Source organism: Bombus flavifrons, chromosome 11 (assembly GCF_040668555.2).
Source record: "Bombus flavifrons isolate JBK064 chromosome 11, iyBomFlav1_principal, whole genome shotgun sequence".
NCBI classification, from domain to species: domain Eukaryota; kingdom Metazoa; phylum Arthropoda; class Insecta; order Hymenoptera; family Apidae; genus Bombus; species Bombus flavifrons.
Window position 1 is genome coordinate 8,802,167 of NC_138452.1, and position 10,972 is coordinate 8,813,138.

General features: G+C 41.7%; 2 protein-coding genes across 2 annotated transcripts; both read right to left on the reverse strand.

Moving 5' to 3' along the window:
• Positions 1-1,007: 1,007 nt before the first annotated feature.
• Positions 1,008-2,550, reverse strand: Fibroin2 (silk fibroin 2). Its single transcript, XM_069123041.1, has one exon. The coding sequence runs from the start codon at positions 2,107-2,109 to the stop codon at positions 1,189-1,191; it is 921 nt and encodes a 306-aa protein (XP_068979142.1). The 5' UTR covers positions 2,110-2,550; the 3' UTR covers positions 1,008-1,188.
• A 1,032-nt stretch (positions 2,551-3,582) lies between these two features.
• On the reverse strand, positions 3,583-10,934 carry LOC138185151 (pneumococcal serine-rich repeat protein). Its single transcript, XM_069123857.1, has 2 exons — positions 6,094-10,934; positions 3,583-4,934 (listed from the first exon to the last, which is right to left on the reverse strand). The coding sequence occupies exons 1-2, from the start codon at positions 7,816-7,818 to the stop codon at positions 3,855-3,857; spliced, it is 2,805 nt and encodes a 934-aa protein (XP_068979958.1). The 5' UTR covers positions 7,819-10,934; the 3' UTR covers positions 3,583-3,854.
• Positions 10,935-10,972: the final 38 nt, after the last annotated feature.

Below are 10,972 nucleotides of genomic sequence, written 5' to 3' on the forward strand. Positions count from 1 at the left end.
GTATTAAAGCGTATTGTTTGTACAAGGTAATTTAATTTGGTAGCTTATCAATGAAAGTAATTTTTAAATCCAATAGAGATATTTTTTTCGAAATTACGTCAGTAACCATATGCCCATAAGATCTTGAGCAGTACTTTAAAATTAGCATAGTAAATTGCTATGACAGACTAAAACAGTTTGAAACGTCTTATAGTTTAGACTTGTTTGGTTTAGACTTGTTTTAATATTTTGATGTATAGATCAACAATTGCAATAATTATTATTATAAGTAGTATATACTTGTATCTACATGTGGTGTACATTTTTATACATTCTTCTTATACATTTTATACACATTTATTTCAAAAAATATATCGAGGGTAAAAGTCTAATCTAGCTTTAATTAGTCAATTAATTTAATTAATTAATTAATCAAACCGACATCAATAGGATTATTTCTGTATAAAGTAACACACTAGTTCATTATTCATTTTTTAAACATTTTATTTACACCTTTCTATTTTTACATCTTCTCTTGAACAACAATGACATGTTACAAATGATGCCTTAAATTTCATGGGAAAATAAGATACGTAAGATGAAATACGCAAGATCGTATTCTTCGTAATCTTGTTTCATATAAAAATTAAAAAATTCGATGGAACGAATCCATCCATTGTGAATTTAGTGTAGAATTTAAAAAAATTATGCGAGGAAAGTCTTTGTTTTCACCATGTTCAAATGTAATTACGTGATAATTATCGTTCAAACTTCCTCATATACTTATGTAATACATATATTATGAAACTACGTTAAATTGTTTCATCGTATTTAATTAATTTCTTTCAAACAATAAGGTTTATGAAAAACTCATCAAAGAAGAAAGATTCAGATACTTCTATTATATATCGTTTCATTGTAACATAAAACAAATGAAAGAGAATCAAAATATGGGAGGAGAGCTTATAATCAGGGAAGGAAGAAAGCATTCGCAAAGATTTCGGGTTGCTACGACAATTTATTTCCACTAAAACAATACACGGACGAATCTCAGTTGTGCTAATCATTATCAGCCCTCATATAATTCCGCCAGTAGTCATCATGTTTAACCAAATTATCAAAGATAGTCGCGTTTGTCCCTTCGACAATGTCTTTCGTCTCTTGACCTTTGCTCTGGCTTAACCATCTACCAATTCTCTTGTCTCTAGTTTAATCGATCTTCGCTAAACGTAACTTTTTCTCGTTGACGATATTCTTTGCCCAACCGGTAGCTTTGGTCGCGGCTTCGGCTTCCGCGGCAGAGACGGCTTCCGCCGTGACCAGCAGAGTTTCAGCCTGTGCTACAGCGGAGGCTTCCGCGTTAGCTGCTTGAGATTGCATCTGAACGGCCGTGGCAGCTTGAGCGGTGGCGGTTGCCTGTGCGCTCTGCGACTGTTCGACGGCGATTCTGGCCTTGGCCAGTGCTACTTCCGCTTCGGCTGCGAGTTTAGTGGCCTCGGATTCGGCGCTGGCCGCTAGTCTAGCCTTAGCTAATAAACCGGCGGCCGCTTTCTTGGCGAGTTCCGCCTTAAGCAAGGCTTCCGCTGCGGCTTTCGCTTCAGCTGCCGAAGCTTTCTTGGCGATGTTTGCTTCAGCGTTGGCCCTCACCTGGGCTTCGGCAGAAGCCTCAGAGGCGGATGCAGAAGCTTTGGCAGCTGCACTAGCTGCGGCCGTCAATTGCGCCGCCCTCTCCGACGCTGACGCGGCGGCTTCGCTGGACCCAGCCGCGGCTGTCAACAACTTGCTGGCTAATTCGCTCGCTTTGATAGCTTCTTCACGCTTGGCGATAGCGACGGCAATCGCAGCGCCCGCTCCAGCTTCCGCGGCCTCTGTGTCTTTGGCCTGCTTGGTCGCAGCAGCGGCTGCAGCCCGCGCGGCTGCGTTCAACTCCGTGCTCAGGCCCACATTCTGCGATGCTCTGGCGACTTTGATCCCGTTCTCCATCGAGGCACCGAGCGCGTCAGACCCATCACCGAGTAGTTCCGGTAAAGACGCGGGTGCCTTGAGCTCCTTGTCGCGCTTCACCACGTGGCCCTCGGCCAGACCACCCCAGACCAGCAGAGACGTAACCAGTATTGCTGGAATCTTCATGTTCGACGCAGCTTCGCTGATTGATGCCAATTCCGGACAGCATTCGCGGTTATATACTGATGTCCGGACAATTGTAAAAACAGCAGGTGTTTTGCATGAAATTCGCGTCTGTTCTGACGCCACCCTAAAATATTGTTTCAACGGGTTACTGGAGGAAAGGATGTTCCGTACTGGAGCTGCATATTATTAAGACACGTTTATTTAGGTGTAGTGATTGTTTATAGTTAAATATTTTTATCTTGCCACGCACCTCTCGGGAGCGTTTCCTTGAAGAGCGGGAGAAGAAGGGATTTTACATTGGGGGAAATTTGGAAAAGAACAGAAACGAATTGATAGAGTTATGGTAGTTTGGTGGTCATAGTTTTAGCATCTATGTTGTTCCTCTTTTTTTTGCAAATATGTACTCTTACTCTTAGTTTAGAGTAGGCTGAAATTTTCAAAGGAATCTTTCTTAAGCTATCGCTGAATTATTCAATTATTTGAATGATTCCTCGAGTCTTGTTGCTCGATTAGACAGGGAGCTAAATTATCATTGATTCAGGCTAGTTCTGCTAACAGAAATTTCGCACGTTTGCGATTGCATGTTGACAATGAATTTCTTTAATCGATACGATCAAAGTCTACAGTAATGGAAAGCGAGTAAACATTATAGGCAAATGAGCAAATAATGCGAAGAATATCTTTATTCCAATAGTGACATTATTATGACAATTGGTCACAGTAAAAGCTACTTTTGACTTATCCAGCATTGAAACAAACGTGTTGATACGATAATATAATGTAATGAACTTAAATGTATTACGAAAATTTACAATAATGTTGGAATAGAAAATTGTGAAAGTTCAAGGATACAGAACAGTGGTAAGGACATTTCAGGTTCAGTTTTAAAATAGAAATAAGGCTCTTTCATAGTTTTTATTTTACTATACACGTTGAACTGTGTTCTATAGGGATAATTATCTTAAAAAAAAAAGGATAATATATAATACAATCATACAAGGAAATCCGAAGTTCAGTTGAATAAATCATATAATTAATGTTTTCTTCTTCTTATATTAATATTATTAAATTTGTTGAAAATTTTACAGTGTTATAATGACATTATCAACAATTGTATAACCATATAATTTCATAAAAATAGTATGCGTGTTGACGGTACTTTATAATACCGATCAACGTCATCGCTTCCATATATTTCTTGTTTTCTGTATCGACCCTGTATTTTACTTACAGTATTTAATTTACTTTTCAAAAAAATTATTTTAAAACGGTCTTTAAAATGAATGACCATCATCCATGTCGACTGTTCCAATATTACATCTTATTTATTCGCGGCAAATCAGCTCCACTCTAGTCAGTCGAAAAAAGGTTTATAAAAATATAAAATAAAAGACAAAGAGTTTCCTATTACTGGCAATAGTTTCTTTATTAAAATACTCTGGACAGAGTTGCAAACAGGATAGAGTACAGCTTTAATTGAAAATTCCAAAGTACGAAACTAAATGAATTTATGTATCCATCTTAATTTCCCATTCAGCTAGAAAAGTGCAAAGAAGGCAATGCAAGGAATAACACCACAGGCCTACGTATATGCTAAACCAATTTATTTTCATCATTACAATCTCTGTCTGACTATAGGCAACATTGACACGTGAATTTCCTCTGGAAACATCGAATACATCCTACATCGACCAAACATTATCCTCGAACGAAACGCGTTCCCTGGTACTGCATCCAGTCATCCCTTAAATTGACCATGTTTCGCTGCTCGTTTCTACCGTCACATCACTCTCTGAGCTCGCGATCGCGGTATTCTCTTCTTTCAACGCCAGCTCTGGCTCCGGAAGTTTCGCTGGCTCGATGGGAACCGCCAAGATCTCTTTGGCCAAATTGATATTAGCTCCGGCAACAGCTGTTTCTGCGTTTCTGGAGCTAGCCGCGGCAGCAGCGCGTGCCTTGGCCGACGTGGAAGCGGCGAGTTCCCTGCTCTTCTTGTCGAGTTCGCTGATCAGTAGAGCGACTTCGCTCCTAGCTTCGGCTTCGGCGGCGCTCCTTGCGCTGCTCGTGGCGGCTTCCTTCGCGGAGTTTAACGCGGCTGCAGCGGCTCTGGCGGCTGCTTTGGCAGCGGCTGCCTTGGCGATGGCTTCTTCCGCTAGTTTCTCAGCTTTCAGGGCTACCTCGGCGGCGGCGCTGGCTGCTGCTGCTGCGCTGGCAGCGGCGGCCGCCTTGAGTTTGGCTTCTTCGGAAGCCAGAGCTTGATTCTTGGCCGTCTTTTCGGCGAGCTTCGCCTGCACGGCAGCCGATGACATCGCGGATGCGGAGGCTTTCGCGGACGCTGCAGCCTCTCTGGCAGCGGAACTGGCCGATGCAGCAGTGGATTCTGCCTGCAACTCGGCTTTGGCCGTAGCTGCCGCTGACTCCTCGGCTGATTTTGCTCTGGCGGCAGCTTTGGATTGCAAAGACGCCGACTGTTGGGCTAGACTGGCCGACTGGTCGGCGGAAGCGCGTGCAGCGGCCGCGGCGGCCGCTGAGGCATCTGCCTGAAGTGTGGCATCCTTCTGCGAGGCCAGGGCTACCTGACCGGCACGAAGTCCGGATCTAGCGGTCACAGCGGTGGATGCGGTGGCCGACGCGCTACCCTGCACGATCTCGAGCAGGGATGAGCTCGGGCTGGCGGACGCGAAGCCCCAAAGATAGAGGCACGTTACGAGCAGTGCTGGAATCTTCATGTTCGACGACGTTTCGCGGATTGATACCGGGTGTGCAAGGATGGTCGGATTTATAGCGCCGTCGACAATTGTGAAAATAATGGCTCGCCTGTCTGACTAAGCGAGATTAAAAATATTGTTTCAGGTTGTGCTCTGGAGTTGGTTTCCAAAATGTTTTGCTTGCAAGTTTGGAGGTGTTTGATTAAACAGTGTTATCAGTGGAGAACAGGGAACGGAAGTGTTGGACGATCGACGAATTTAGGTAACTAAATTTTGACGATCTTCAAATGACGATTTTCGTGGTATCTTTATTCTTCGGTATCAAGGTCACTTGTTTTCGTTGTTTTTTTATGTTTATATTGTTTCTGGTTTGGGAAATATTTAGGGGAATGAAGAATTATGTTTTAATTTTGAAATATTTAGAACCGGTATTGCTTTTTTGGACTATTTTTGATTCACTGGTATAGGTGATGAATAATGGAAAGTTATGTTATTTGAAATGTATCGCAGATGTGCGAATCGTGGTAAAAATAAAATTTAAGTATGAAGATAGAATTAAATATATATAAAAATCGTAATCAAGGATAGAGATACGTAGATATTTTATTATTATTAAACAATAATACTGATTCTTTTGCACGTTAAGTGATTATTCTAACATGGTACGTTAGAGAATGACGTTCTTGCATTTATTTACTAATTTCTTTTATTCTAACAAATCATATAACAATTCGTTAAACCAGCGTATAATGTTCATATATTATACCGTTACATCAATACCCAATTGTAAAATTTTTGTTCAAACGCAAAGTACGATTTAATACAGAGAAAGTATGCTATTCGAGACATAGGTAATTCTTTATTCCATACAGGCAATTGAGCTTAAGAAATCTACGTATGTTACGAGAAATCTGTATGTTAAATTTTATTTCATATTTTCGTAGAAAAAAACACACATATAGATCAGCAAGTAAAATGAACTACCGCATCGTCATAGTAACACGCTTTATTGACAAAATTAAAAAATCACAAAATATACATCAAAATATATACAATAATTTCGCTCTTTATGCTTCTATCCGTAATACATGGACTTCTATGTAAATTCTACAAAAGAGAGGACGAAATCAAAGGAATTCAAAGGAAACAAAGGGAATAAAAGACAAGATCTACATTGCTACAACGTTATATTTATAACTTTTTATATTCCTCCTCTAAAGAAATCAAAATATCATCGCTCTCCTTTACATCTATCCCAACTCTTTACTACTTCTTATGTCTCTGTTATCTCTACTTTCTTCCCATCTTCGGCGGATGCATTCCATAATGCTACCGCCTGTTGCTCGTTGAGCTTGGTAGCGGACGAACCCAATCCTATTACAATTCCGTCCCTTACACCTTGAAGCGCACTCGCTTGAGCCGCGGTTGCAGCTTCAAGAGCAGCACTTTCAACATCTGCTCTCGCCATGGCGGCCGCCTCCTCCTTGGCCGCTGCATTCACTTCCAACAACGCGGTTTCCGCTCTAGAGACCGCAGTTGCTTGGGCGGCAGCCAGTTTGGTAGCAGCATTCAGATTATTCGCCTGTGAACTTGCCAATTGATTAGAAGCAGCAGCTGCAGCGGCAGCCGCGGTGGCAGCCGCTTCCGCGGAGGCTTTCGCCTTCGCGATCGCTTTCTCGCGTATTTCAGCTCTGTATTTCGCATAGTCCAGGGCAGCACCTTCAGCCATAGCTGCCTGTACGACTTTACGAGCTATGGCGTAAGCTTCCGTTTGCAAAGAAGCCGCAGCTCTCGAAGAAACTATAGCCTGTTCGAGGGCGGCGCTCAAAGCGCTAGCTGCGGCTTTAGCGTTGGCGGAAGCGACTGCCTGGATAGCGGTGGCCTTCTGAGCCGACAAAGCCTTAAGGGCGGCGTTCGTTCGAGACATAGCAGCGATCCTGATCGATTTAGCAGCTTCTCTGGCAGCCACGCTCGCGGCTATAGAAGCTTCCACCGAGGTCTTCGCCTTTTCCTTTAGTTCTTCCGTGATTACGATTTCCTCTTCGACGTTGGTATGAGTACGCGTGTCGAGGATGGAAATGAGTTTAGTCTGCAGTACGGAACGAGCTTGTTGCTCTGCCTTCGCCTGCGCTTGTGCCTGTGCAGCTTCCTCGGTACTGGCCTTAGCTATTGCTCGAGCGGAAGCCAAAGCCTTGGATTCCGACGCGGCCAATGCTTCTGCCTGTGCTCGAGCCTCTGCTTCTGCCTGAGCTTTAGCTTGCGCCTGTTTCAGGGCATTCAATTGAGACTTCAACAACTTTCGAGCTTCCGCTGCCTCCGCCTCGGCCTTCGCTCGTGCCTCCGCTTCCAACTTGATCCTAGCTTCCGCCTTCGACTTTTCTTCTTTAAGAAGCTCAATTTCCTCACTGGAGGAACTCCGCGACTCATTGCCCACGCTGCTCCAGCTCCAGGTCTTAACCGGCCCTTTCTTCACGTACGTCTGAACAATTCGATTCTGTTTGTCGCTGTTCGATTCCTCCTCGACGCTCTGCCAATTGGATTCGACTTTAGAACTCGATTCCTCGCTGATCTCAGCTCCGATAGATTTCTCCTTGGAAAGCGATCCATCGGCGATCAGAACTTCGCTGGAAGGTTCACTTCTTAATTTTGACGACGCTTTCTCTTCGCCGATGTCGAGTTTCTCATTCAACGCCGATAAAAGCGCTGCCGATGACGCCGCGTTTTTCGACGATGTTCGCGCAGACGAAGAGGAGAAACTCGACGCGAATGTCTCTTTGCTCGATGACGACTCTGCCTCGACTCGTTCCCCTGTCTTTCCATCGCTCTCGTACGAAAAACCATCCAACGTAGTCGGCAGTATGTACTCCACGTTCTCTACTTGGCCATCATTTTCCTGATTCTGTGCTTCGACACTGCTCGCGAGTACGATTTCTTGGTTTATCAGCGTCCAGATGACGAAACAGGCGACGAATATCTTCATCGTCGATGGAGCGACCTGCATTGATGGACGTTTTCGAGATTCGTCAATTATATACCGTGGTGAACAGTTGTGAAAACAATGCCGGTAGTTGGATGACGTATTGGAGGTATCATGCTGATTGGAAAAATAGTATCTTCCATCGGAATTTTTAATTTCACATGAAACACGTCGGTTTTTCTTTTTTCCTTTTTTTTTTTACTGCAGGACCACTTTCTTTCCAAGGATTCTACTTTGAGCGTTCAATAATGATAATATTTTCATAGCTTTTTTTAATATTCGTAATTTTCGTGTTCTACGAATTATCGAAGGATTCTTATATCGTAAGGGAAGCTTCGGACCTTCGTATTAACTTTTAGAATTTCTTTTAGCTTTCTTTTTACGAAAGTCCCCGAAGAATGATAGGAGCTGAGAGATTTTATTGACCCGTCAGCGAGGCTGAGCAGCAGTTCGTCGCTTGAAGAGCTCTGCAGCGGAAACCTGTACGTGTTTTATCATATACTGCCCCGAAGTCTCTCACTTCCTTAAATAAAGCTCCGTGTAATAACAATGTGTGCAGACGTGTGCAGTCCCTCGCCCCACTACCATAAATCTGTAGTGTCGCCTTCTTTTAACACCCACACGTTGTATTTTCTTTCTTACGTGTCGTATAAATTTCTCGACGAAGACGTCGAATAAATACAAATTTCGAAAAAGAGAATGACGTCAACGATTTCTTCTCGTAGCTGATAACGGAAGCTTCTGGAAGAACTGAGAAAGATCCACAGAATTGCATTAACACCTTCCTTACGAGAATCACACGCGAAGCACGCGGGAGAAACGTCTCTGTTCAAAATGATCTTCATATTTATCAGAAATTGAGGAAAGACAGCCGTAACACTTTCAATCGCGTCACTTATATAGATCTACGTCATTTACCTTCGGTTTGGGAGTGGGAGTTCTCCTCTTCGATTTATTGAAATATTTATCAGTAGACTACGAATTTCTATGCGTTTTTTGGAAAAATTTGGAAAAATTCAGAGACACGAAGATGCATATAGAATACGCATAATACGCAAAAATATATAAAATATCCAAAGTAGGTGTACTGTTTGTAATACTTAAAACGGATAAAACAATTTCTTACCCATGTTGCAGTTTTTTAGTCATATTTGCAAAAAAAATGAGTTTGCATATGTATCTATATATCTCTGTTTATCACGTCAGCGACGATTCGTCAAATAAGAATTTTCGATAGATATTTGCATTTGAAGACAATTACATGCTAGACGTATTACATGTACTCGCATTTCATTGAAAATTTCCATTCGTTTTTTAGTCTATGATTAAGTAATAATATGTAACATTTTTTTCTTAAAGAAAACACACATCGACTGCTTGAGTCGCTATAGTCATCCGTCGTGGTGCGAAACATTGTCGTAAATCCGGAATGTCAGGTTCAACTCGTGTTGCAACCGGTTATCTGCTGCGAGGTTTAGTAACATCGACAATGCGCTCTCAAGTATTCCAGAGAAGGTGGCTGTTGTCGAAGGTTGTGCTAAAGAATCGAACCAGATCGTATTGTTGATTACGATTTATTAAGTGGACCCCGATCACGCCTGCGGTCGCTATTGTAACATTATATCGCGAGGAAAACAAGACGACTTGCTTTGCGATCTTAAGTAGTTTCGAAATTGCTCTAATTCAAATATTGCGGTAATTGTAGCAGTAGCGTATACAACGATATACAATAGAATTCGTATAAACATTTCTATAAAAATGAGATGTCCTTTTATTTTGCTATTTCGAAAATAAGGGAAAAACTGGATTTTTATAATTTCCTTTGATATTGCGCTACGAGGAACACATAAAGGTGCTTTCGTGCCGGATATACGGATGATGTAATTGTTTTAGAGTTCCGTAACCGGATATCGTTGCATCGTAACACATATGTGAATAACGTTCCGATCTAGTTAAATTATACCAGTGCATATATGCACACAAATGTACAAACACCTGTCAAATCTCTCATTTCGTCGTTAATGTGCTTACATATATTCGCTTAAGTGCACGGTGCACTATCTAAGATATAGTACATATGACTAAATGTCTCGTCGGTGAAAGGGAACTTCGGTTTGGCGGATTTATAACGCATAAAATTCTAGGATTTATACGAACTTTTTGCGTCAACGATTTGCTCCACTCGGCATTATTCATACATAACGAACTGCTTATTTTTATACGGATATTTTTAACAATCGGAAACAGCAGAAGGATATTAAAGACTTTTTTTTATATTTCTACGTACGAGATGCCGTATTTTTCCAAGCCTTTCGTTTATTAGTAATAAGACTTATTAAGTCACCAACAACTTATTTTAAAAAGAAATAACGAGTGAACGAGAAGGTTTAACGTTTTCTAAAGTTTCTAAAGTTTTCTAAATTTCTATTATTTTTTAGATATTTAGATGAAACTTCGCGATGATTGACGACCGTTGTCGACCGGAAATTGAGCTGAATCAGGATTAAGTGCAGATTTTCGCGTACTATGTGCATTCTTTAAATTTCCCAGAAATGCATAAAAATTCATAATCTGTATATTAGTATATCAGAAGTAACAATCATTTGATCGAGGATACTCGACACTCTCGTTGGCGATGGATGATTCGTTTCGTACATTAAACGGCCATATCTTATTACAAAGCACGAAGACCTTATCGTCGGTATAGAAAACTGGGACAACCGCTGTACATTATCTAGCCAAACAAGAAGGCTTCTAAAATTTTCTCGTACCGCACGGAACCTAACGTAGATATGCGTCATACGCGGTCTGCCGTCCTCGTCGCCGATCGTGAAAAGGTGAAAGCAGATAGCGTGGAATAATCCTCCAATACTCACGACTATTTTCGTTTCTTCTCTTTCCATTAGAGACGAAAGGTTTGCACTCTGCAGACGAGAAGACGCCGCGTGAAATCGTAAGTCACGATAATCCGCATTTAGCAATGCGCGTTAGAAGCGACGTGTGTTGGTTTTAAATGTGTACCGTATATTCTGATAAGAAACGAACGTGTCGTTGTTAGACGACGTTGTTAGAACGAAGCAAAGATAACGGAAGAAGAATTAAAAAGGAAGGGAAATACTAAGGAAATATTTGAAAGAACGAAAAGGGGATTATGAAATATATCGAACAATATACAAAG